Raw genomic sequence first — 27488 nt, forward strand, 5'->3', positions numbered from 1 at the left:
CCTTTTGTGCCATGCCCAGGAGTTTGGTGGACTTGGCCGGGAAGTGATGGAGAGCTGTTGCGGTGTTTTGGGCAGGGTAGTGGCAGGATCCGATTCGCGCCGGGGCCTTCCAGCAGCCAGCACTGAGGCTGAATAGATGCGAGTAGCATTACAGTGTTGGTGCAGTTGATGAAGCCGGAATGAGGTTCTGCCCAGCTCCTCTGGCTGAGGCTCGGCCCCTCCCCAAATCCCATCTCCCCACCCCTAGGGCCATCGGCTTCCCTTGTGGTATCCTCCTCTTCATCCTCACCAAGCGGGAAGTGGACAAGGACCGTTTGAAGCAGATGAAGGCTCGGCAGAACATGCGGGCATCCAACACGGGCGAGTATGAGAGCCAGAGGTTCAGGGCCTCCTCCCGTCATGCCCCATCTCCTGAAGCTGGGTCGGGGGTGCAGTCCTGAGGAGCACTGCAGCCCTCCCCTAAACTCTATTGACTGTGGCCTGCAGACTGTCCAGTCCTTTCTGGTCCTTGCCTCTGAGGCCCACCAGAGGGCGCATGAAGCCCAGGCTCCTGCCAGCCCCATTCCTCCTGAAAACCCAGCAAAAGGCAAATAAAGTTACCAAGTGTCTGAGTGGAAAGGAGCCAGGACTGGGTTTGTGAGTCCCCTGGGATGGGAGGGGCACAGGGTGGGGTTGGTTACTCCTGTGTACGCCCTCTCACAGAAGCCTCAGTGTTCTAGGCTGAATAGTTGGGGAAACCACAGAGACTTAAGTACAAGCCTAGGCTCAGGCCCTGGGGAGTGAGCCCTCAGAGCTGCTGGCCAGGAGGGTGGGGTTCCACTCAGACTAAACAAATAATAAAGAGAATCAAAGAGGGTGTTCAGGGTGTGGAGTTTTTAAAAGACACTTAATCTCAGCTGAGTCCAAATGACTCAACCTCTCTGGGCCTCAGTTTCCTTATTTGTAAGAGGGATTGAACTAGTGATTTCTAAGGTAGGAGTTCTAAACCTGAACACTGTGGTCCATTCCCACCCCCACCTCCACAGGCAAAACTGTGTGTATACATAGAGCTTTGAGGGGAAGACCATTTATAGCTCTCGTGTGCTTTTGTGAAGGGTCTGTGATTCACAAAAGGTCATGTGCTATGAATCTGAGCAGTACCTGCCAGACCTGGGGTTGAGCCATCCATCACCAGGAAGTGCTGGGACAAAGTATATTTGGTTATCATAGAAGGTACCAAGCCAGAAGGCAAGGATAGGATATGGATGTTTGGGGCAGAGCCAGACTAGTTCTCCGAGAACTGACCCCTTAAAGTGAAGAAAACCAGACCCAAACAGGGTTTTACCTTCTAAACATAAAATTTTATTTCTAGTTACGTCCCTTTGTGGGATATACTTAGGACCAAATACTTAATAAAGAAGTCTTAATTATATCCTTGGGCTGTTTTGGTTTCCACCCCCACCCCGTAGAGTGACCCTTGTCCCCCTTCCCCATGCAGCTTGAGGCACTTGGTGTCATGAAGAAAGCGGTAGTTGGCTGGAGAGATGGGGCATCTTAAATCCCCTCAGCGTGAGTTCACAGACTAAGAGGGGCTTCTTCCTCTCAGGGCCCTCCCCAGTTAGCAGAAGGGAAGCCCGTTGGGTACCACATAGGCTTCCATATCTGTCTGACAGGGTGGGGGACCCTGCCCACACCCTAGGCTCTCTTCACCCTAGTTACTTCCTGGCCATAGTGATCCTACACACCACCCCATCTCCTGACTTCTGCCCTCACTTTCTACTCTGAGCAGCCTGAGCACAGGAAGCAAGTGGTCCCACAGACTATAGAGATCTCAGAAGTACCAGAGAGGCCCCGGGCAGCTGTGCTATGGCTATCGGAGAACCAGGTGACTGCCAGGGGGCCTGCTCTCTACCACACAAGCCCTGAGGAAGCTTGGACAGATGCTGCTCTCAACTGGCCTCAATGTTTGATTTGGCTCACTCTCCACTTCCTCCCCACCCCTGACCCAGAAGACCATCATATATATGCTATCAAAAGAAGGGGTTGAAGCAAAGGAGACAAACCCCCTCTACCTTCCTGTGTTGAAAGGTGCCACGGGTTGCCAAAAAGTACAAGATATGAGTCCAGGAGGCAGGGGACAGCTCTCCGGGTTTGTTGGGATTGAGAGAGGAAAAGTGTTCCAGCTGTCAAGCCCAGAAGCCCATGGCGGGAGTGGGAGGGGAAACCTTATCACCAGGAAGTCCCTTCTCCTTCTCATGTTCCCTTTGAGCTACAGAATAGGCTCTTTTCACCCCACCCGACTCCAACCCCAGCTGTTAAGGCTTTGGTGCCCTGTAGTGGAGTGGAGGGAAAACACACATCTTTGGCCCAGCTCTGTCCACTAAGGGCAAGAGTTAGTCCCTAGTTCCTCCAGCCGCACCAGGTGCCTATACATCCACAGCGAGAGAAGCTGCCCATCCCGGGACAGAAAGAAAAATGGGCGTATTACTTGAGAAGGAAATGGGTGTAGGCCCAGACCAGGATCATAGGGCCCAGCCCTCTAGGGAAGGGAAAGCCCTGGAGGTGCTCCTTAATCGCGACTCCCCACGAGCTGCAACACAAAGGTGAAGATGTAGACGATATCTGTGTAGATCTGCAGGGCACCGGTGATGTAGTCCTCCGGGCTGATGGTGTGCTTCCGGTTCCCCAGGACCAACTGTGTGTCATAGGCCAGGAACTGCAGGGACAAAAAGCCACGCATGAGGATCCAGGGGCTCACTGGCCCACAGACCTGTCCTGGGAGCCTCAGGGCCATGAGGTGTGCTTAGGGAACACTTTAACAAACAGCAGAAGGCACAGTCTCTGTCTTTAAGCAGTTCACAGTCCAGAAAGGGAGAGGGACACTGGAAAAGGGTCGCCTCTGGAATATGGCTTACTGAGTATTCTCAAAGCAAGCGATGTGAATTAAAGACAGGAATGCCCAGGAAATCAGTGGAACCTCCAGACAGTAGGGAAAGGCAGCCGTGGCCCCCCTTCCTGCCTCTCAAGCAGCCTACATTCAGCACCCACCCGGTCCCATACCTCCCACTCCCCTTCCTAGAGTGGGCAGGATCTTACCAAAGTGAAGCAAATGGCCCCCAAAGCGGCATAGACCATGTGCAGCCAATAAACCTGGGGAGAGAAGACAGGGATGGCATTAGGAAACTTGGCAAAGCCCAGACTGAGGCAGGCACTCAGGACCATCTTCCCCCCTGGGATTCTGGCCACGTGGGAAGATCCATGAGAGAACTACCTCTCCCTTCCAGATCCTGGGAGAAATTAAGAATGCTAACATGTTTGGCAGAGAAAACAGAGGCCATCGTCCAATGGCTATATGAAATCAATCACAGCATCTTTTAGCCAAACCAATTTCCAGTTAGTCAAGGTACAGAGGTGTCCACTCTGCTTCTGGAAGAAAGTGGTTGAGCTATGGCTCTGGGAGGGGCAGGCCCAGCCGTGCACTCCTTGAAGAGCCCCATCACCTTTACCCTTGGTCACGTCAGCAGTCACTAGACCATGTTCCTGCAGCCCAGCCTAAGAGGGACACCCCCTAACCACCAGGTGAACAGCAGAGTCGGGGAGCACCCCCAGGGCAGCCCTGTCAGCAGCCCTCCAGGGACCTGTCCAGGGCAGGGCCAGCCGGGGTCACATGGGCAGGCTCCTGTCACGTTCACTCTCCCTCACGGGCTTCCCCTTCCCACCGCAAAGCTACCGTCAGCCGAGGGCCTCACATGCTGCCCCCTGCTGCCTGGAGAAAAAAGGAGATACAGTGGTCCCTAAGGGCCCTTCCAGCTGAGCCCATCTCTGCCCTCTGGATTCCTCTGCCAACCTTCCTCCGAGAGCCTGGTCTCAGCTGTCAGATAGATCACACTGCTGCTTCTCATAGGAATCCCATGATGCTGTCTGGGGCCTCAGGTGCTATGGCTCCCAGGACCTGGGTCTCCACTGATACCCCAGTCCAAAGGATGGCGCTTCAGCACAGGTGCTTTGGCTAGCCAGTTGAGAGGTTCTGGAACCCAGAGCCGTCCAGAGGCCCATGGGGCCTGCCGCACGGAGATACACAGAAAGTCTGCCCTGAGCACTGGGTTCACCAACCCCAGCTCTGCCGGGACACTCACGTATTTGAAGGCCAGCACAATGACAGTGATAATCCCAGTCACTGTCATCACTATTCCCAGGACACAGAAGAGGCCTGTGCACGAGGTGAAGTCCACCTGCCAGGAAGAGAGAGGGAGGCATGTGTCAGACGGCCACAACTAGCAGCCCGGCCAGCCAGGCCCTGCCTCCTCCAGGGGGCTCAGTGCTGCCTCCTGGGGCACTCGGGAGTGACCATGGCATTCTAAGGACAGACACAGGAAGCAGAGTTGTGGATGTAAATGTGAAGGGAAGGCTTCGGGTCTCTGAGGGAGACCCCTACTATAAGGATCTGGGCCCTCCCAGGCCTGCTCAAGTGCCAGGCCCAGAAGATCAGGTCTGTATAAGAAAGGGGGATGGGGTGGCCAGGGAGGGGCCGGCCCTCCAGTGCCCTCACCTTGGTCTGGAAGCAGAAGATGGTGACTGAAATGGACACCACAGCAGTGATGATCATTGCAATGATGACGGCTTTGGTTTTATACACACTGCAGGGAAGGAATTAAGAGAAGCCAGAGGCATAAGCCATGCACAAATGACTTCAAAACTACAGCTTTCTGGAAGTACCGTGCCCAGCATGCAGCCATACAGGCGGCTGCCAGCCCAGGGGTGCCCCAATCCCCTATAAAACACACCACCGTGTACTGACTGCCCCTGAACGCACCTGGAGATGGTGCCAGTCATGTAGGCCATGGCAAGAGTCTGAGGGAAGAACAGAGACGAGTGAGACACTTCATGGAGCCTGTGGGACATCCCCGGTGGCTCAGTGGTTAAGATTCCAAGCTTCCAAGGCAGGGGGCGCCAGTTCATCCCCTATTCAGGGAACTAAGATCCCACATGCCTCGTGGTGTGGCCAAAAATATATTTTTTTTTAAAAAAAAGAGAGACTTCCCTAGTGGTCTAGCAGTTGGGACTCTTTACTCCCAATGCAGGGGCCCAGATTTGATCCCTGGTCAGGGAACTAGATCCCACATGCCACAACTGAGACTCGGTGCAGCCAAATAAATAAATCAACAACAACAAAATTAAAATCAATTTTAAAAAGAGGGGGCAGACAGAGCCCTGGAGGCATGGTGGGGACACTACCACAGCTGGTGGTACGTGTCACCTCGCATGAAAGTGGCAGCCACAAGGAAACCGAGGGCAGAGTCAGGTCAGGGAGAGAGCCAGGGCCATCTTCCCCCACAGGGTCCCATTCCTTCCCTGGGCCCAGCCCTCCCTCACCAGCTCCACCCCCTCCCTCGACCCTCTGACTCACAAAGAGGATCAGCAGGATTATGTTCCATGGGAAACGGCGTCTGAAGGGAAAGAAACCATGACTTAGTGGCGTGTGGCCGGCCAGGTCTCAGAAGGAAGTTCCTGGCTTGTGCACCTCGAGAATGAGGCTTGGACTCGAGGGAGGGGAGGCTGGCATGGCCCTGGGGACCTGCTCGTGTTCTATGCAGAGACAGCAGGGGGAACAAGACAGACCTGGGCTATGGGGCCACAGAGACCTGGATTCGTCTGCAGCTCTTTGACTGCTTGTGTGACTGTGAGAAAGTTCCTTGGCCTCTCTGAGCCTTGGGGTCTTCCTATTTATTAAAGGGTTAAAATACCACGTATCTTGTAGGGTAGCTATAAGAATAACAGCTAAATAGCTAAATAGATCCTGCACACACAAGGCACTTGGCACCCGGCTGAGCAGTAGCCAGTAGCTGCCACCACCATCTTCTTCACCTTCATCATCATCATCATCACTGCTGGTTAAGTCTCCACTCAGATGCTATAAGGGGGCTTCCCAGGTGGCGCCAGTGGTAAAGAACCCGCCTGCCAAGGCAGGTAGACATAAGAGACTCAGGTTCGAACCCTGGGTAGGGAAGATCCCTTGGAGCAGGGCATGGCAACCCACTCCAGTATTCTTGCCTGGAGAATCCCATGGACAGAGGAGCCTGATGGGCTACAGTCCACAGGGTCGCAAAGAGTTGGACATGACTGAAGCGATACGGCACACGTGCACGTCCTTGCCCCCCCGCCATCCCTTCCCATAGTCTAAGTCTCTGGGACTCACCTGGGTCCCTGGCAGCAGGCGAGGGTCAGGTATGTGACCAGGAAGACAGCACTGGGAAGAAAGAGACAGGGAAGTAGTCTCAGGCCCACTGTGCCCCTCAGCCCCCTCCTGGCCCAGCCTGGTGGCACTCACCAGCCCGGCAGCCTGGAGGCCCAGAGAGGCATCTAGAAGTCTAAGGGGAAGCTGCCCAGCAGGACAGGATCACCCTGGCCATGGGCACTGAGGCCATCAGTAACAGGAGGCCAGGCCTGGGAGGCGGAGGAGGAGCCGCCAGAGAGAGAGGCGGCCAAAGCATGGGCCTGGCCTGGGAGGAGGCCATAGGAACCACAGAGAGGCGGCCGGAGCCTGGGAGGAGGCCACAGGAGCCACAGAGGGAGGTGGCCGGAGCGGGGGCCTGGCCTGGGAGGAGGCCACAGGAGCCACAGAGGGAGGCGGCCGGAACAGAGGCCTGCCCTACAGGATGCACGCGGCCATGGGTCCCCCACTCCCGCTCTCAGGAGTCCCCTGACACTCACACTCAGTGGCACACACCACACGGCCCAGCACAGCTGGCAACTGGGACAGCCCTCCCTCCGAAAGGATTCTGATCCCTGCTAGTCAGTTGTCGCCCCTCGTCGCCCAGCCCCCAAGCAGAGAAGAGCGCACACTCACTAGGATGCGTAGTACACGGCCATGTTTGCCCTCACGAAGTCACCGACCGGCTTCCTGTGGAGCAGATCAGACACAAGAAGAGTCATGCCAAGGCTGTCCGCCCCCTGCCGAGGCCCTACCCCCATCTTCTCTGGGCACCTGCAGCCAAGCCCCTCTTCCTGTCCATGGGTCGAGGGCCCACCCCAGCCATGCTCCCAGCAGGGGACCCAGAGTCCAGGACCCCAGAGCCGCCTCCAGCTGTGCAGAGAGGCCCAGAGACTCACACGAAGGTGAAGACAGCGATGATGCCCACCGTGACGAGCAGCTGGACGGAGATGATGGTGTAAACCTGGAATAGACACACCGGACAGCACCGTCACCAACCTCCGCTCCCAGCCTTCCCCCAGGAAGCAGCCAGCCCCGAGACCAAGGAGCCCAAAAGACCTTACCACCCGAGGTCTGCTCCCATCTTCCAGAGGTAGGGAGGAGGTTCCTTCTTCATTTTGAAGGATCTACTCTTCTTTTCCACCTGAGAGCCCACCCCAGCTGCACTGCAGCCTGCCAGAGAGGCCAGCCCAGTGACAAGTCTGGCTCAGATGCTGTGCACACCCGCAGGGCTGATCCCACCCCGCTGCTCCTGACATCTCCCCTTCCTGGCCCAACACCTGGCCTTCACTGACATTCACTGCCCTGCCTCTGCCCTGCCCCACCACACTCCCGGGTATGGCCTCTGCGCCTGCAGCAATTCAGCCTGAATGTTGATCAGGTATCTCTCTACCCTGAGCAGGTGCTAGGGCGAGGTGAGATGGCGGGCAGGGGCCTGTGAGTGCATGCGATCAATTCTGGCTTCAAATTGCTGCAGTGTAACAGGAGAAAGAAGTTTGCAGAGGGCAGAACACTTCAGCAGGGCTGTTCAGATTGAACCTGCCCCCCAAAACAAGGGCAAGGAAGAAACAAGCAAAAGCAGGTGAACACAGCTTAGAGGAGCTGGAGTTCCCTCAGAGGAGAGCGCAAGGCTAAAGAGGACCAGAGGACCGCCATTCCTGTTGAGGCAGTCCCAGCGCAGGATGGAAAAGAATTTCCCGACACAGAGTATTGCAGAAAGGAGTTCAGAACGAAGAGCACAGATAAAGTGGGCACTGCAAGCTCAGCAGCCGACAACTCCTGAAAAGCCAGGGAGAATCGACAGTTTTCATGGGTTAATAGCCAATTTTTATAGCCTCAAGACAAAGAAAATTCCTGGAAGGTTGGCGTCAGGTGACTGGTTGAAGCGCTATAGAGTGTTTACTGCAGTCGGCATCTTTGCCTAATTGGGAGTCAGGAAGCTTGTTAGTAATGATTAGGGGGGCTTTTGGCATTGGGGCTCAATTAGTTTTGGAGGTAACCTTGGTTCTGGGCTCCACTTCTGTGGCCTTGGTGCAAAGCCTCCCACCTGTGGCTTAGGGCAGGACTCCACATTCACCCCTCTTCTTATCAATGGGCCAATTCACAGCCCCAGTGGCCCAGATTCACCTGCCCACCAGCCCATATCTCACCTTTCGGATGAAGGCGTGTCGGACTTTCCTGTCATCCCAGTCTCCAGATCCAAAAGTGTCACTCACTGCTCTCTCCCCGCCATCATAGCCATGGCCTGGGCCTGGGGACAGATCACACATGACCAACTGGGGAACCGGGACCTGTGGCCTCAATCCCCAAGCCTCTGGAACACTATCTCAACAGTCTCAGGGATCTCCAGCCAAAACTCAGGAATTCCTCTCCCCAGCTGGCCCTCCAGGTGCCCCCGGAGTGACCTGAGTGGACACTATAGGGAGCGATAGGTCCCTGGCCGAGAGGGCCCTGAGGTGTAAGCACTCCATCAGCATGATTCCACTGAGGGGTGTGAATACCCGCCGCCCCTGCCGGCAAGGGAACACAAAATCTTAAGGAAGCCAGGCAGGTGTGGGTCAGAGGAGCTGGTAGGGTCAGAGCAGGGACTCAGGGATCGAAGGAGGGAAAGGGAGACAAAAATAGCACATGCGTGCAGAGGACAGAGTGTGCAGACTGTGGTCTCCATCAGGCAAGCGTTAGGATTCTGGGAAAACAGAAACGTCAGGGCTATCTGTGCACAGGACAAAGCATCGTTGTAAACGTGACTGGTGTGCCGGTATTCACACCAGAACACGAACGGCCTGATGAGAGCTGGCTGCACTCCAGGGTTCCAAAGATGCTGCAGGGGCTCAAAGCATTCCTCAAGTGCCTCCCTGGGATCTGCTTTCAAAATCCGCAGGCGAGCCACACAGGAAAATCTCACCACATTCTAATATCATTTCTCACCAGATTTACCAGCCATGACGTTTATCAAACATCCAAACGGGTTCTGGATGTTTGCAAGTCAGATGTTACCTTAAAAGATGAGGATCCGTCAGCACTGAGAATATTAAAAAAAAGAAAAAAGTGCTTCAGGTTCCAGTGAAAAGTGTTAGTCGCTCAGTCATGTCTGACACTTTGCAACCCCATGGACTGTAGCCTGCTAGGCTCCTCTATCCATGGGATTCTCCAGGCAAGAATACTGGAGTGGGTTGCCATTTCCTTCTTAGCGGCAGTTCCTAAAGAAGAGAGGGCTGTGGGTGGGTGGCAACTGCCTAGCAGGGAAACAGAAATGGCCTCCTGAAGTAATTCCTTCAATAGCCACTTTCTCATCTGATGTGTAAGTTCTGGTGTGTGTCTTACAGACTCAGTCTCCTCGCTGAATAAAGGGGCTGGCAGGTGGCCCGGAGATGGGGGGGCTAGGAGCTGAAGGAAAAGGCAGAGAGGTAACAGAGATGGGGAAATAGAAGGAGAGAGCTAGAGAGAAGATGAAAAAGGAGATGAAGGAAATTACGAAGGAAAGAAAGGAAGTGGCCTCATCAGTATTGCCTCTTCCCACCCACCCTCAGCTGCCCTGCAGGGACTTACCATAGTTCATGGGCATCGGGTGGACTGGGGGCATAGGCTGTGGGTAGCCAGCAGGGTGACCGTAGCCAGGCTGTGGGTAGGCGGGATACCCCCCGGGCACGACAGACGGCTGCCCGTAGCCCCCTGGGGGTGGAGAGCCAGGGTACAGGGGGCTGCGGTCCTCATATGGAGGAGGGGCACTGGGATGGGACATGATGGCTCAAAGGCTGAGGAGAGACCCCAGCTGCTGAGACCTGAAACAGAGATGAGAAAAGTAGTCATGAGTGCATAGGCCCAGCTCACTGAGCCCCAATCCACCCTGCCTCTGCAGAGAGGACACCTTCAGTCTCTCTCCAGCACCAAGTGTCATTTTCCTGCAGGCCACTGTCCCCACCCCCGCAGTCCCGCCCACCCCACCAGCTCAGCCCCTGCCCCTCTGCCCTCACACCAGCCCCTCCTCACTGTGCAGTTTCCTGTCATAGGAAAGCAGCAGGTGGGGATTTAGCGCAGGAGCCGGGGCAGTCACATGGGTGGTATGAGAGCAGGGGGTTCTCTTAAGTGATCACTTCCAGTGACCAGGGAAGGAGCCCGATGACCCCAGCAAAGCCACTGGTTGAGTCACAGAGCCAGCCAAGACCCACTGAAGGGGGCAGCCCAGCCCCCACAACAGTTGGCAGGAGCTGCAGGCCTGAAAGGCAGAGCTGGGGAGAAGCCAAGGCCTCAAATGGAAGACAAGCTGGTCCCAGGGCCGGAGCTGCCAGGCCCAGAGGAGGAGGGCACGAGGCTGTGGAAGGTGTCAGGCTGAGTCAGGGGCCGCCAGAGAGGCCTGAGCATGTGGGTACATGGGCTGACCCCTGGGGGCTGGGAGGCTGCACAGAAAAGCAGGTTGGAGACAGGACTTTCTGGTTCCTTCAAATTACAGCCGAGGAGGAGCTTCAGGCATGTGACAGCCTGTGGCTGCCACCAGTGGCTTCAGGGCCATGCCAGGGAGTTGAATGCCAGGGAGTTCAGGGCCCTCAAACCCCTGGGGAAGGGTCAAGATGCCAGGCCCTGGTGGCCCTGGGATTCCTGCCTGTTTGCCCCCAGGGTTGGAGGCTGAGAAAGGCTAGACCACTGAGAAGTGATGCCAGAGCCAGCCAGTGCCCTCTCTGAGGCAGGAGAGCCCCATGGCCGGGGAAGGGCAGAGGAAGGAGGGGAAGGGAACCCCAGAAACCATCCCAAAGGGACCCCCAGACTGTACAGCCCCAAGTGCTCAGTTCCACGGGGGGACTCAGGCCCAGAGCAGTAAAGTGACTCCCAAGATCACAAAACTAGCTCATTTAATAGTCCAAGAGCCGAGGTCTTCCTGCTCCTGGGTAAAAGTGAAAGTGTTAGCTTCTTAGTCATGTCCGACTATTTGCAACCCTACGGACTGTAACTCGCCAGGTTCCTCTGTCCATCGGATTCTCCAGGCAAGAATACTGGAGCGGGTAGCCATTTCCTTCTCCAGGGGATCTTCCCGATCCAGGAATTGCACCAGGGTCTCCCATTTTGCAGGCAGATTCTTCACCATCTGCGCCTCCAGGGAAGTCTAGGTGTCTGCTCTAGTATGCGGTGTTCTCTATGCCTCTTATGCCAGATAACTGTCCTCTGGACCTGGTATCCCCCTCTGAGGTGGCAGAGATGGGGGCTTGGGAAAAGTTGAGGAGGAGGTCCCTGGAAGGGCCGAGCCCTGACAGAGTCTGGGCCCCTTCAGAGGGCCACAGCCGCCCCTAAAGCGTCTCCCAAGGGCACATCTTCCTTCAGGACCCCACAGGGAGGATACATGCCCAGGTCAAGGTCAGCAGACATCCCCAGAGGCTCTGCCAGAAGGGCAGAACAGACCCTTCTTTTTAGGGCCCCCTGCACAGTTCAGGGAACAGATAAAGGACTGTCCTAACTAACTTCTCTCTCAACTGGGATAACGTAGAGGGGAGGGGAAGGTGGCAGGGAGGGGTGGGGAGGAAGGCTCACGTAACAGGCCAAGTCTCTTAAAAGAGTTATTTTGAGGAAAGCCGTTCTCCATTTTCCAAGAATGAACGGACCAGACAGCAAGAGTGTGTCAGGTCAGAAATAAGAAGGACCTTCCTGACAAGGTATGGCAGCAAACCATGGGCCATGGTGGAGGCCCCACACGCTGGGGTAGAGCGCTCTGAGGAAATGGAGCAGAGGGAAACAGGAAGACCCAACGCTGAGTGGTGTGAGTTCAAGAAACAGAGCAAGCAACTGTTTTTGAAACCATTTGTGGTTTATGTCAGGGTAGCATAAACAGTTACAATATGTATATCTCCTTAACAGACCTTCTTAAAAAAGGAAGGAAGAGAAACCAGACCCTCCTCCCTTGAAGCAAGAGTCTCCTCTCCCCACCACCCCCTCTCCCCAAACACCCCTTTAACTCCACCAGGAAGACAGCTCCCCATCTGCAGGAAGCGGGAAGGGCAGGCCACCCATGGAGTAGGGGTATCTGTCATTACTGCCCCGGACCCAGCTGACAACAGGGTCAACACACCCACGAGACACTGGCAGGGAGGACCCTGTGGTCGGAGGCCCCAGCTGGCTGCCTGACCATGATGTCACCATGACCCGGTCCTGTCAGCAACTCAGGGTGCCCCTCTGTGAAATGGGGTGAGGGGCCCAGATGATCCTTGAGCTCACGTCCAGCTCTAACAGACTCCAGGCCTGGGACTTATCTGAGGAGCCCAGTTATGTGGGGCCTGTCCTTTGCCCGACCGGCCAGCTGCCCCACCCCCTCAAGCCAAGCCAGACAAACAGGTCCCTCCCCAAGGGAAGCGCAAGGCCGGCCTTGGATAGGCCCCCAGGACGCCACGGTTCAGGCCTGGCACAGAGGGCCGTTGACTCGCGGAGATGCCCTCTGCCCTCCCGCACCCCTCCCTGTGATGTTCCTGGTTTCAGAGGAGCCAGACCTTCTGCAGGGGGTGCGGCAGCTCACAGCCCAGTTCTCTGGGGGCTCGGCCACCAGCCCATGCTCACCAGAGACCAGCATTAACCAGTTTACCTCACTGTGTCTCAGTTTTCCCACCTGGAAAGTGGATTTACCACTACAATAGTACCCTCCACAGAGCTGTTACAACATTTAAAAGAGAAAATATGTGTAGAGTACTTAAAATGGTACCTGAACACTACCTGTAGTTGTTATTTCATTAAATTCTTATGATATCCCAATAGGGTGGATACATTATTACCTCTGTTTACAAACAAAAAAATAGAAGCTTAGAAGAATTAAGTCACTTGCCCAAGGTGACTTAGCTAGGGTGTGATAAAGGCAAGACTCAGCTCCCAAAGATTCCAGAGCTCTGAACCCCTCTGCTTTCCTCCTCATCCCCCTTTCTGTCCACTCATCACTTCTCAGCTTCCCATCTCAGCCTCTCTACTGACAAAAGAGGGCTCACACAGCAAGTGCACACTGAACCATTCAGCCCCTTCCATCATCCCCATGGTTTCCAATCTCTGTGCAGCCACCAGAAGAGGGTGGTCAGAGATAGAGATTCTTAAAACGTCAGCACTGAAAGGAAACTCGATATCTAAGGCAAGCTGACCCCTCCCTTTAGCAGCCAGTCCACCACGGTTGGGGGTGAGGGGGTGTAGAGGGACCTGTCCCGGGCCATAAAGCAGGGGCCAGGGCCCAGAACTACATCCCAGCTCTCTGGTGTAGAGGCCTGTGCGCAGGAGACGGCGAGTGTTCAGGCCAGTCAGGGGAGTGCTAGGCATAGTCACACCCCCTCTGAGCAGGACCAGATGGGCAGGAACCTCGGGCCCCAGGGCTGCCAGCATGGGCAGCTTCTGAGCCTGCTCCCTGGCCAGGGCTTGACCTACCTGCGGCCCTGACCCCTTCCCCATCATCAAGGCCTCAGCTGGGGATGAGTTTGGGGCTGGTAGGTGACCAGGAGTAGGGAAAGGCAGAAGTGGTCTGAGTCTACTTTCATGACTAAAGGTGGAAGCTGCAGGAGAAAGTGGAGTCCAAAGGAAAGGGGAAGAAGAAGTGGGAGAAGATACAGAGACAGAGTGCAGATACTTGATGCCCAGAGACCAGAAACCAGGAATTGGGTCATTTGAATTCCACCGGTAGCTAATGGAAGGGCTCAGTCTCCAGGGGCTAAAACGGACCTTCAAGGTGTCCCATCAGAAGTCTGAATTATCCTAAAACACAGTAGGCATTCGGTTTCTACTGAACACACTCCCACAACAGGAAGCAAGACTGTTTTGTGGCAAGGAGCTTGAATCATTACAACATGCTTCCTCACGATGCCTTTTATCAAGCATTCAGGCTCCACCGCACCCTTGTCAATTTAGATCTAACCTTGCTCCCCATTCTTGTGACCCCCATTTTCATGACCCATCAGGAAGGAGCCAGAACCTCTCCTTTCTCCTACACGATCCCCAGACCCAGCCATCAGAAGTCGGAGGGCCCAAACACAGGACTTGTTGGCTGTCCAGGTTTTCAGAGGCAGCTTTGGGGAAACCAGCTCCTTCCCCTGGTGCTGTCTCAGTGTGGCCAGTGTGCTCTCCGCCAGCTGGGGCCCAGGTTCAGGCTCCCTGGGAGGAGGGCATCTGAAGGGTTAAGCCTCTGGAATCTGCTGAGAGGAGGCTGGATCTACTGGGGTTACAGCAAAAGGGTGTGTGTGTATGTCTGTTTGTGTGTGCTGGAGGGAGGGGTGGAAAGGAGCAGCTGACTGGTTCTGGCAACCCGTGCTCCTCTCTGCCAGGAACGGGTGCCCAGGGCCAGAGTGGAAAGAATAGCTCAGGGTGAGTATCTCAGGAAACCCCACCCAGCAGGAAAGCCCCTGGCCCACTGTGACCAAGTGTCTCGTGACAGCCTCCTCTCCCTTTCCCTACCCCAAACCACCCCCCACCCCAGCTCTCCACTCCCCTCCAAGAAAACACTTGGCCCTCCTAACCCAGCACAGAGCCAGGAGGGCAGAGGAGTAAAAAAGATCCACCAAGGAGTGGCTGGGCTCGCCACCATGTCTGACACAACACAGACCAAGGGCCCAGAATCAACTTAGCCTTCTGACCATCTGGCCTCGGAGGTCAACAGGATGAAGCCGAGAGGATCTGAAAACTGAAAGCGTCAGAGCTGGAACAAACTTTAGAAATCATCTGGTCACTTGACAGACTAGGAAATCCCAGAGCCAAGGAAGTTCCTGCCCAGCCAGTGAAAGGCCCTCTTGGTCATGGGTTTGGAACTTTCATTCCCAGCCCTGCCCACTGTCGGAGAACACAGAGTAACAGACGTCAGCGCACACACCCCTGAGGCGGAGCCACAACCAGCTCCCCTCCCCCAGTTCTCCTGGCCCTCCTGCTCAGAAACAGATAAGGCTGCCAACTCAAGACCTCCCTCCCAGCCCTGGTCTCCAGGAAACTGAGGTGGCTCTAGTCTCCCGGGAAGGGGAAGCCATGGGAAGACCCAGGCACCCAGTACTCCCATAACCCTTCAGCATCATCAGTGCGGGTGATTTCCGAGACCCCAGTCAAGCCAGAACAGCTCGGAAGTCCAGATAAGGAAAACAGGTGGCATTAACCGGGGCTGGATGCAGCTTCAGAAACACAGCCCCATCCACCTCCTTCTTTGTGTTTCATCTTCTGCCTTTTCAGTTCAGTTCAGTTCAGTTCAGTTTCAACTCCCAGATGAGGCGGGGAGAGGCAGACAGATAATTAACAACCCCTAGTGGAGAAGGGAGATATACCCCCCTCCTGCAGTGGGCAGGGAAGGAAGAGAACCACTTAGAGCAGCAAGTACTGTCTACTATCAGGTACCAAGGACATCTGCTCCTCACAAGGGCGCTATGAAGTGCAATCCTTATCCCCACCCTACAGATGAGAAAACTGAAATTCAGAGAGAAGTTGATCCAAGGTCCCAGAGCAGGCAAACAGCAGAGATAGGTTTGAACCCAGATCTGAAGTCTGACTTAAGGTGCCGTTTGGTTTTACATCTGCCTGGAGGCAAAGTCCCTGAGGCCCCCATCAGTCGCCTGTGTGAACAAGCCAACAACACATGGATGGACTGAGGAAGTAAAGACCTTTCTCTCGATACCAATTCCTTTCCGCTTGTCAATCCGAAAGTCAATCCTTGTCAGAGTCCTGGCTTACAACGCAGGGAGCTGAGTTCTTGTCCTGGTTCTGGTCCTAACTCCACTGTGAGAGTCAGGATGGGTCTTTTCACATCTCTGGACCCAGTTTCCTCATCCATAAAACAAGTGTCATGTCCAACTCTTTGTGACCCCATGGACTGTAGCCCGCCAGGCTCCTCTGTCCATGGGATTTTCCAGGCAAGAATACTGGGAGTGGGTTGCCATTCCCTTCTGCAGGGGATCTTCCTGACCCAGGGATCAAACCAGGGTCTCCTGCATTGCAGGAGGATTCTTTACCATCACCAAATGATCAAAGTCCATTCAGACTCCGAAAATGTCTGCTTTTGAATGAACAGCTAACAGACCAGAGCAGAAACCTTCAGGGCAAAATGTCTTGCTTCCTAAAGAGTTTCTGCCAGATGCAGCCTCATCCTTATCCGGTCTGGAGGAGGCTGAGGCACAGGGTATGCACTGGGTGTGGGAGTGGCCACAACTCCCTCTCCTACCTCTCTGGACTCTAGAAAGCTAGAATCATCCAGCCAGGTGTTTCCCAGGCTGCTCTAAAGAACACGAGATGTTCTCCTCCCCAGGAGATCTCCTGCCCCAGGAGATGTTCATGGATGAGCTCAGAAACAGAGAATCCATATCCCCTTTTGGAAATTCACAAGACACCATGACATAGGAAGCTTCCAAGTTCTGCAGTGAGCAAAGCTATTCAACTTTGTTTCCTTCAAACTTTCTTAAGCCTGAAACATTTTTATACAGTCACACCTAGTTGCCATCCTGTGGGCTGCTGACCAGGCCACCTCTGTTTTACAGATAGCCCTGGGAATGATTCATGTCCTAACTCATCACCTTGTTAAACCCCTGTCCTTAGCCAGCCCCTCAGAACAGCCACACTCAGTACCAGCTGTGCCCCCTCAACTTGTAGGGCCAACTCAATGCCCTGATCCTCTGCGACGGTTCTTCCTCTCTGCCATCCCCACACAGCTGCTCTAAACTCCAAAGTGGAACTCACTGCAAAGGGCTGGGAGCATCTCCAAGCAGCAAAGAGCCAGGAGGCTGCCATTCCTAACATCACCTTCATGTAATAGGAAAAATACCAATCATTATATATACAAACAAATGGGCTTCCCTGGTGGCTCAGCTGGTAAAGAATCCACCTGCAGTGCAGGAGATCTGGGTTCGATCCCTGAAGAAGGGAATGGCTGCCCACTCCAGTATTCTGGCCTGGAGAATTCCATGGACAGAGGAGCCTGGTGGGCTAAAGTCAATGGGGTCACAAAGAGTTAGACACAACTGAGCGACCATGACTGTCACTTTCACATATATAAAAACAAGGACTTACTCTCATCCTCCTCCCTGACCAATGTACTGACTATCCTCCAGGTACCCAGCACTGTGGCCTGTGGATTTCTAGGTATCATTTCTACTTTAAAACAAGACCCAGGTTTGGGCCCAGATCCCCAGAATCTTAGGGGTGGAAGAGTCCATAAGGGCCATCCCTTCCTCTGCATTCCCATCAGAATACTCCAGAAAGCCCACATGAAGGTTAGCCATATGGTTAGCAGAGACCTTCTCCCCCAGTTGCTGTATGAGCTTCCACTCTCTGGCCCTTCGGGTGCGGCTCTCTAAAGACACACAGTATGTGTCCCTTCCCTGGGGCTTCTGCTCTTTCTGAAGGGTCCAGGGTGACAAGTTTGGGGAATGTAAATGCTCTTCCAGCTGAGCCATTCCCATGGGAGGAGGCTGAGCTGAGGTGGCTATTACCCCAGCTCATGACGTGAGGTTCTCCCCACACTGGAGGTGTACCCCGTCATTACCTCTCTGACGTGCCCACTTTTACAGGTGAGGCCCTGAGGTCAGGGCACAAGAAGAGAGGAAGTCAGGGCCCCTGACCCCTTGTGTGGTCCCACCACTTTTAAGTTATAAACCAGGTCTCTGGAGCCTCGTGGCTGGAGAGACAGAGTGGGCAGGTGAGGAGGAAGTATGGCTGCGCCCTTGCCTTTGCCCCAGACAAAGCAGCCCCAAGGGCTCCTGGCTCCTCCTGCCACCACTGGCCAAACCAAAGGCGCCAGCTTTGAAACCAAAGCTCACCAGTGAGATAAATATTTCAGAGCCCCAGAGAACTGGACACCCGAGGGACCTTCCGTGACATCTGGCTCTGACCCTAGTTCCCAGGCCTACCCCCACCTCCCCCAATCCCATGACCAGGCTCCTCGGGGCAATCCCAACCCCAGAGGCCACTGTGGGGTCAGAGGGGATGGCGACCCCCGGGAAGACAACAGCTAGAGCAAAATCCACAAGATCAGGGCAAGCCTCCGAACGGCCTGCCTCCACTTCCCTCCTGCTGTCTCCACGGTTCTCCCCGCTCACGTTTTCCTGCTTGGTTTTTACTCCCACCCAAAGAGGCCACAAGGAAGAGAGTACTGGCTAGTCCTTTTCAGAACTCAGCCTGAGGGCAGTGGCCAGACCACTGTAGGGGAGAGGGGACTGAGGCAAAGGCCTGGTGACAGAGGTGACAGGTTCCCCACACCAAGGATGTGAGCTGCCGGGGCTTCCCAGCGGCGCTCTCCCTCACTCAAATACCCGGTCACCTGTCTACACCCAAGCTGGTACCAGGGCGTCAGAGGCGGCCAGGCCAGGCCCGGGCCACCTCCCCTCCCCCTCCCACCAGCTGAAGGCCCGACACCCTTTATCCCACGCACAGCTGGCCACCCTGGGGCTGGCCCTGTGGACACGCCCGGCGACAGATCCGCGATAGGAAGCAGGGGCCCGGGACACCCTCAGAGTCCCCGGCCTGATCACCCGCGCCCACAACCCCGCGGCTGAACTCCCAAAGCTAAACAGGCGCCACTCGCCCGCCGGGGCGCACAGAGAAAAACTCAAAACTGAGGGCGACAGAGCCCCATTCCGGCCCGCCGCGCACTCCGAGAAAGTTTGGGGCGCCGCCCAGTCCCCGTCCGGTCCCCGCCGGTCTGCGGTCCCCCGCGCCCGCCGGCCCCGGGGCCCCTGGCTTGCCTGGCGCTCCGGACGGTGCGTCGCCGGCCTCCTGGTGTCGCGAGTCCAGCACAGCCCGCGCCGGCCTGGGCAGGGCTGGGGCTCCGCGCCCCGCCCCGTCGCGCCGGCCCCTGCGACGCGCTGGGGCCCGCCCCGGTCCCGCCCGCATCCGCCTGTTCCCGCTCCTCCCAAGTCCGCCAGGACTTACCAGGATTTTCGGATTTTAAAGCAATACGTGGTCATTGTTGAAAACACAAAACTACAGGAAAAGATCACGTCTTTCCACTCCTCCCGACTCCCAGCGGCCAGCGCTTGCTGGTGATGCTTCTCTGCCTAAAGATCTACATATTTTCCTTCTTTTTTTGCGCGGTGTTTTGCATCAGTTGACCATGATGGCTACTCCATTTCTTCTGAGGGATTCCTGCCCGCAGTAGTAGATATTATGGTCATCTGAGTTAAATTCACCCATTCCAGTCCATTTTAGTTCGCTGATTCCTAGAATGTCAACATTCACTCTTGCCATCTCTTGTTTGACCACTTCCAATTTGCCTTGATTCACGGACCTGACATTCCAGGTTCCTATGCAATATTGCTCTTTACAGCGTCGGACCTTGCTTCTATCACTAGTCACACCCACAACTGGGTATTGTTTTTGCTTTGGCTCCATCCCTTCATTCTTTCTGGAGTTATTTCTCCACTGATCTCCAGTAGCATATTGGGCACCTACCGACCTGGGGAGTTCCTCTTTCAGAATCCTATCATTTTGCCTTTTCATACGGTTCATGGGGTTCTCAAGGCAAGAATACTGAAGTGGTTTGCCATTCCCTTCTCCAGTAGACCACATTCTGTCAGACCTCTCCACCATGACCTGCCCATCTTGGGTGGCCCCACGGGCATGGTTTAGTTTCATTGAGTTAGACAAGGCTGTGGTCCTAGTGTGATTAGATTGACTAGTTTTCTGTGATTATGGTTTCAGTCTGTCTGCCCTCTGACGCCCTCTTGCAACACCTGCCGTCTTACTTGGGTTTCTCTTACCTTGCATGTGGGGTATCTCTTCATGGCTGTTCAGGCAAAGCGCAGCTGCTGTTCCTTACCTTGGACGAGGGGTATCTCCCCACTGCTGCCCCCTCTGACCTTGAACGTAGAATAGTTCCTCTAGGCCCAGCTCCTTGGAGGTGGGGTTGCTCCTCCTGGCCGACGCCCCTGACCTCAGACATGGGGTAGCTCCTCTCGGCAGTTCCTGCGCCATTGCATTCTGGCACTCTTGGCCGCTGCCCCTGACTTCAGACGTGGGATAACTCCTCTTGGCCGCCTCCTCTCAGGCATGGGGTCCTCCCGGCTTCTGCCCCTGACCTCGGACGTGGGGTAGCTCCTCTCAGCCGCGCTAAGTGCGCAGGTCGCAGCCGCCAACGCTGCGAATGATCAGAATGATCTCTTCGTTTCAAAGGCAAACCATTCACTATCACAGTAATCAAAGTCTATGCCCCAACCAGTAACGCTGAAGAAGCTGAAGCTGAACGGTTCTATGAAGACCTACAAGACCTTTTAGAAAGTGAAAGTGAAGTCGCTCAGTCGTGTCCGACTCTTTGCAACCCCATGGACTGTAGCCTGCCAGGCTCCTCCATCCATGGGATTCTCCAGGCAAGAATACTGGAGTGGGTTGCCATTTCTTTCTCCAGGGGATCTTCCCAACCCAGGGATCGAACCCACGTCTCCCGCATTGCGGGCAGACACGTTAACCTCTGAGCCACCAGGGAAGGCACAAGACCTTTTAGAACTAACACCCAAAAAAGATGTCCTTTTCATTATAGGGGACTGGAATGCAGAAGTAGGAAGTCACGAAACACCTGGAGTAACAGGCAAATTTGGCCTTGGAGGACGGAATGAAGCAGGGCAAAGATTAATAGAGTTTTGCCAAGAAAATGCACTGGTCATAGAAAACACCCTCTTCCAACAACACAAGAGAAGACTCTACACATGGACATCACCAGATGGTCAATACCGAAATCAGATTGATTATATTCTTTGCAGCCAGAGATGGAGAAGCTCTATACAGTCAGCAAAAACAAGACCAGGAGCTGACTGTGGCTCAGACCATGAACTCCTTATTGCCAAATTCAGACTGAAATTGAAGAAAGTAGGGAAAACCACTAGACCATTCAGGTATGACCTAAATCAAATCCCTTATGATTATACAGTGGAAGTGAGAAATAGATTTAAGGGACTAGATCTGATAGATAGAGTGCCTGATGAACTATGGACGGAGGTTCGTGACATTGTACAGGAGACAGGGATCGAGACCATCCCCATGGAAATGAAATGCAAAAAAGCAAAATGGCTGTCTGGGGAGGCCTTACAAATAGCTGTGAAAAGAAGAGAAGCAAAAAGCAAAGGAGAAAAGGAAAGATATAAGCATCTGAACGCAGAGTTCCAAAGAAGAGCAACGAAAGATAAGAAAGCCTTCTTCAGTGATCAATGCAAAGAAATAGAGGAAAACAACAGAATGGGAAAGACTAGAGATCTCTTCAAGAAAATTAGAGATACCAAGGGAACATTTCATGCAAAGATGGGCTTGATAAAGGACAGAAATGGTATGGACCTAACAGAAGCAGAAGATATTAAGAAGAGGTGGCAAGAATACACAGAAGAACTGTACAAAAAAGATCTTCACGACCCAGATAATCACGATGGTGTGATCACTGACCTAGAGCCAGACATCCTGGAATGTGAAGTCAAGTGGGCCTTAGAAAGCATCACTATGAACAAAGCTAGTGGAGGTGATGGTATTCCAGTTGAGCTCTTTCAAATCCTGAAAGATGATGCTGTGAAAGTGCTGCACTCAATATGCCAGCACATTTGGAAAACTCAGCAGTGGCCACAGGAGTGGAAAAGGTCAGTTTTCATTCCAAGAAAGGCAATGCCAAAGAATGCTCAAACTACCGCACAATTGCACTCATCTCACACACTAGTAAAGTAATGCTCAAAATTCTCCAAGCCAGGCTTCAGCAATACGTGAACCGTGAGCTTCCTGATGTTCAAGCTGGTTTTAGAAAAGACAGAGGAACCAGAGACCAAATTGCCAACATGCGCTGGATCATGAAAAAGCAAGAGAGTTCCAGAAAAACATCTATTTCTGCTTTATTGACTATGCAAAAGCCTTTGACTGTGTGGACCACAATAAACTGTGGAAAATTCTTTGAGAGATGGGAATACCAGACCACCTGACCTGCCTCTGAGAACTTTGTATGCAAGTCAGGAAGCAACAGTTAGAACAGGACATGGAACAACAGACTGGTTCCAAATAGGAAAAGGAGTACGTCAAGGCTGTATATTGTCACCCTGCTTATTTAACTTCTATGCAGAGTACATCATGAGAAACGCTGGGCTGGAAGAAGCACAAGCTGGAATCAAGATTGCCGGGAGAAATATCAATAACCTCAGATATGCAGATGACACCACCCTTATGGCAGAAAGTGAAGAGGAACTAAAAAGCCTCTTGATGAACGTGAAAGAGGAGAGTGAAAAAGTTGGCTTAAAACTCAACATTCAGAAAACGAAGATCATGGCATCTGGTCCCATCACTTCATGGGAAATAGATGGGGAAACAGTGGAAACAGTGTCAGACTTCATTTTTGGGGGCTCCAAAATCACTGCAGATGGTGACTGCAGCCATGAAATTAAAAGACACTTACTCCTTGGAAGAAAAGTTATGACCAACCTGGATAGCATATTGAAAAGCAGAGATATTACTTTGCCAACAAAAGTCCATCTAGTCAAGGCTATGGTTTTTCCAGTGGTCTTGTATGGATGTGAGAGTTGGACTGTGAAGAAAGCTGAGCGCCGAAGAATTGATGCCTTTGAACTGTGGTGTTGGAGAAGACTCTTGAGAGTCCCTTGGACTGCAAGGAGATCCAACCAGTCCATTCTGAAGGAGATCAGCCCTGGGATTTCTTTGGAAAGAGTGATGCTAAAGCTGAAACTCCAGTACTTTGGCCACCTCATGCGAAGAGTTGACTCATTGGAAAAGACTCTGATGCTGGGAGGGATTGGGGGCAGGAGGAGAAGGGGACGACAGAGGATGAGATGGCTGGATGGCATCACTGACTCGATGGACATGAGTCTGAGTGAACTCTGGGATTTGGTGATGGACAGGGAGGCCTGGCGTGCTGCGATTCATGGGGTCGCAAAGAGTCGGACGCGACTGAGCGACTGAACTGAACTGAACTTGCATCAGTTTCCTTCTTTAAAGGACATTTTAAAAATGCTGTTTCCCATTTTTCTCATTATTAGACAAAAATCAATGATGAACATCTTTGACAATTATATGCGTTTTTGCCAGATGTACTTTTCCAGTTTAAAACTTAAAATTTGCAAATGTAGAAACAAAGTGTTAGTCGCTCGGTTGTGTCTTTTTTTGTGTCTTCATCTTTGACAATTATATGCTTTTAAGCCAGATGTACTTTTCCAGTTTAAAATTTGCAAATGTAGAAAGAAAGTGAAAGTGTTAGTAGCTCAGTTGTGTCCGACTCTTTTCCACCCCATGGACTGTAACCCACCAGGCTTCTCTGTCCATGGATTCTCCAGGCAAGAATACTGGAGTGGGTAGCTATTCCCTTCTTCAGGGGTCTTCCTGAACCAGGGATTGAACCTAGGTCTCCCATATTGCAGGCAGATTCTTTACAAAGAACATAGCAATAGATGGAACTTAGAATTTCCTGAGAATAAGACATTTCCTGCCTCAAGTTACTTCAACCAGCAAAGTAGGTGTTTTAGAGTCAGAGATCCTATAGATAACTAAGTCAACGCACAACATTGGGTTTGAGGCTTTCCCCCGGTAGTCTGAACCCTCGCAGCCACTAATGGTAGAATGTGCTAGTCTTCCATTTTAGAGACAAGGAAAGAGACAAGGAAATAGATTCTGGGAAGTTTTGTAGCATTACCAGAGATTTCATAGTTCCAAAGTCCATGTTTTTGTCTTTTTTTTTTCATTAGGCCAAGACAGCTGGTAGAATGACTGTATTTAACGTGCTTATCTTAAGCTAGTAGCTTCAGGTTGACACTGCCACTGAATGTCATTCACAGCCTGTAGACACAGTTCCTTTCTGAATGGGGGTGAGATGACTTGACAAAACACAGAAATGAATGCAGTTAGACAGCCAGGACAACCTGAGCACCTACTGATTCCAAACCCAACAGGATGCACTTTGTGATCTTCAGGGCCAGTCTCCCTCTTTCACAGAGCTAGGCTTAGGAAACAAGAGCCCAAGGACTTATCTGGAAGCTCGTCTGCATACTAAGCATTAGTGAAAGCAGGGTTTTTACTACTAGAAAGGATAATAAACAAGGTTAGCACTTGGTAAACAAAAAAAGATGTTTTTTGTTTTTTTCAAAGATGTTTTTAAAGTCCCCCCCTCCACACACACACTATGTGTGTTTATTTGTATATAACTTAAATAGAAGGTTACTTAGGACTGGTAGACATTATGGAGGGCTAACTCCCCCAGCCACCTTCAGTGTAAGTTCCATGTGAGATCAAAGAACTCACTTGAGGAAAGTGAAAGTGTTAGTTGCTCAGTCTTGTCCAACTCTTTGCCACCCCATGGACTGCTCTGTTCATGGGATTCTCCAGGTAAGAATATTGGAGTGGGTAGCCATTCCCTTCTCCAGGGAATCCTCCTGACCCAGGGATCAAACCCAGGTCTCCCACATTATGGGCAGATCCTTTACCATCTGAGCCACAGGGGAAGCCCTAAACATAAGAATAGGGCTTCCCTATGGCTCAGTGGTAAAGAATCCATCCACCTGCCAGTGCAGGAGACACTGGTTCAATCCCTGGTCCAGGAAGCTTCCACATGCCTCAGAGCCATTAAGTCCATGCATCGTGACCACTGAGCCTGTGCTCTAGAGCCCGGGAACTGCAACTACTGAAGTCATGAGGAAGTCCTCTCCCAAAGCATGAGCATGGGAACAAGAATGCAATGGGGAAAGGACAGTTTTGGTCAGTATCAATTTTCCCCTGGATCACAGAGTCCTCATGAGCTACAAAACCCTGCAGTATTTGGCTGGGTCTCCTAACATTGTTTCATGCTCTCTGCACTTGAACCCTTTTGCCAGAAAGTACCCTTCACTTTCTGAAACAAAGGGGTTCATTTTCCATCTAGCAATCACATTTGCCCCCCGAAAAAGTGGACAGTGCGGCTGCACACAGACAAGCCCCACACAAGCCTTCCTGAAGGTTCTTTCTCCCGTTGACTAAAAAAGATGCACAAGGTGAGAGTGGCGAGTTAAGTTTTATTTGGGGCAAAATGAGGACTGCTGCCTGGAAGAGAGCACCTCAGATAGCTCAGATAGACTGCTCCAAAGAGGCAGTGCTGTGCTTAGTCACTCAGTCATGTCCACCTCTTTGCAAAATGGACTGTAGCCCACCAGGCTCCTCTGTCCATGGGATTCTTCAGGCAAGGATACTGGAGTGGATTGCCATGCCCTCCTCCAGGGGCTCTTCCCAACCTAGGGATCAAACCCAGGTCTCTTGCATTGCAGGCAGATTTTTTACCTTCTGAGCCACCAGGGAAGCTCAAAGAGGCAGTGGGGGAAGGTCAATACGTAAGACTTTGGTAAAGGGGGAGTGCAATGCAGTCAAGCCCTTACTTTACAAAAGGTTTTCTGCTAGTCCTGAGGAGCTTATGTCACCATGAAGGGATTTCGTGATTTTCTAGATATGAGGAGATGTGAGGATTAGGATCATTAAATCAGTTCCTGAAAATGTTTAACTATTTAAAGACCTATTTCATCAGATTCCCTGGAGCACACAGTGCTTCACTCTCCACCCTGAACCCCCTCAGCGAGTGTTGAAGCTACCGCTGCAATGTCACAGTGTTCAGTCTCTGCAAAGGCAGGTGGCAAATGCCCTTGTTGTTCAGTCGCTGGCAAATTCTCTTTGTTGTTTAGTTGTTAAACAACCGTTTAGTTGTTAGTTGTTTTTGAGACCCCACGGACTGTAGCCCACCAGGCTCCTCTGTCCATGGGGATTGTCCAGGCAAGAATACTGGAGTGGGTCACTATGCCCTTCTCCAGGGGACCTTCCAAACCCAGGGGTCGAACCTGTGTCTCCAGCTTGGCAGGCAGATTCTTTACCACTGAACCACCTGGGAAGCTCAGCAAATTCTCTTGGCAAGTGCCAATTTGTAGTTGACACCCCTAAGCCCATTTATTTATCTTTGGCTGTGCTGGGTCTCCGTTGCTACAAGGGCTTTCTCTATTGCAGTAGCTTCTTTTGTGAAGCACAGGCTGTAGGGCGTACAGCTCAATAGTTACTGTGCACAGGCTTAGTTGCCTGGAAACATGGGGGGATCTTTCTGTAACAGGAATGGAACCCATGTACCCTGCATTGGCAGGTGGATTCCTAACCACTGGACCACCAGGCTTCCCAAGTGGTACAGTAGTAAAGAGTCTGCTTGCCAGTGCAGGAGACTCCAGAGACTCTGGTTTGATCCCTGGGTCAGGAAGAGCCCCTGGAGTAGGAAATGGTAACCCACTCCAGTATTTTTTATTTATTTTATTATTATTTTTTGGCTGCACTGGGTCTGTGTTGCTGTGCCTGGGCTTTCTCTAGTTGCAGAGAGTGTGAGCGGGGACTACTTTTTGTTGCGGTGCGTAGACTTCTCACTGTGGTGGCTTCTCTTGTTGCAGAGCACAGGCTCTAGGCAGGAGACTTCAGTAGTTCTGGCGAAGGAACTTAGTTCCTCTGGGGCATGTGGAATCTTCCCAATCCAATGATCAAACCCACGTCCCCTACACTGGCAGGCAGATTCTTACCCACTCTGCCACCAGGGAAGTCACACTCCAGTATTCTTGCCTGGAAAATCCCATCGACAGAGGAACTTGACAGGCTACAGTCTATGGGATCACAAAGAGTCGAACACAGCTGAGCGACTGAGCATGCAGGCACGCACAGACCATCAGGGAAGTCCCTCCTGAGCCTATTTTCTGATCCTGAAATTGTTAGGGGAAGCACACTGATTGAAACCGCCCACCCTGCCAGGCACCATAGTAACTATTTGCATGAATTGTTTTACGACAGGAGGTCTTGGTAAGGAACAGGGAACTAATAGGCCTCCACCAACCAGAAGAGTTCGGGAAAGGTCAAAAGGAGACACCACCTGTCCGACCACCTCCCAGAATCCTTCTCTCTGGTATCCATCTTGGCTGAGCAATGCGTGCTCCACCAGGAAAGACTCTGAATTAGAATTATTAGCCAAACACCACCCGGAAACTAAGCCCATCACCATAAAACCCGAGACTGCGAGCCACGCGGCAGAGCAGTTCTCCTGGGTTCCCTTACCCTACTGCTCTCTACCCGGGTTCTCTTTCCCAGTAAAATCTCTTGCTTTGTCAGCACATGTGTCTCCTCCGACAATTCATTTCCGAGTGTTAGACAAGAGCCCAGTTTCAGGCCCTGGAAGAGGTCCACCTTCCTGCAACAAAATCAAGATTATGTGAACTGAAAGAAAAAACACACATTAAAGTTGTGAGTTAAGTTTTATTTAGGGTACCTTACTGAGGACCTTAGCCTCTCAGATAGCTCTGAGGAACTGCTTCCAGAGAGATAAAAGAGGAGCCAGAATATTCAGGATCTTTTTTTTTGGGTGGTGGGGGGTGGCGCT

At 52.7% G+C, this 27488-nt stretch overlaps 2 protein-coding genes across 4 annotated transcripts in view; one reads left to right on the forward strand and one right to left on the reverse strand.

Annotated features, from left to right (window-relative positions):
• Window positions 1-27488, forward strand: part of PNKD (PNKD metallo-beta-lactamase domain containing) — a 72104-nt gene that overhangs the window by 1942 nt on the left and 42674 nt on the right. Inside the window, exon 3 of one of the 2 annotated variants that reach the window (XM_006046399.4) lies at window positions 248-621. The exons of the other annotated variant lie outside the window; for it this stretch is intronic. Coding sequence (XP_006046461.1) covers window positions 248-440 — 193 coding nt within the window. The 3' untranslated portion in view covers window positions 441-621. Of the gene's footprint in view, window positions 1-247; window positions 622-27488 lie in introns of those variants that run through there. 2 annotated transcript variants of the gene reach the window in all.
• TMBIM1 (transmembrane BAX inhibitor motif containing 1) lies at window positions 1319-18998 on the reverse strand. 2 transcript variants are annotated; one of them, XM_006046400.4, is made up of 12 exons: window positions 18847-18998; window positions 9740-9972; window positions 8341-8441; window positions 7090-7154; window positions 6827-6880; window positions 6176-6226; window positions 5387-5426; window positions 4793-4830; window positions 4529-4616; window positions 4116-4211; window positions 3076-3129; window positions 1319-2695 (listed from the first exon to the last, which is right to left on the reverse strand). In XM_006046400.4, exons 2-12 carry the CDS (start codon window positions 9930-9932, stop codon window positions 2549-2551), a joined length of 927 nt encoding a protein of 308 aa, XP_006046462.1. In that variant the 5' UTR covers window positions 9933-9972; window positions 18847-18998; the 3' UTR covers window positions 1319-2548. The 2 variants fall into 2 exon arrangements, with proteins under 2 accessions (XP_006046462.1, XP_044793721.1); XM_044937786.2 differs by lacking the exon at window positions 18847-18998 and adding an exon at window positions 14770-15375.

Source organism: Bubalus bubalis, chromosome 2, assembly GCF_019923935.1.
Source record: "Bubalus bubalis isolate 160015118507 breed Murrah chromosome 2, NDDB_SH_1, whole genome shotgun sequence".
Classification (NCBI taxonomy): Eukaryota; Metazoa; Chordata; class Mammalia; order Artiodactyla; family Bovidae; genus Bubalus; species Bubalus bubalis.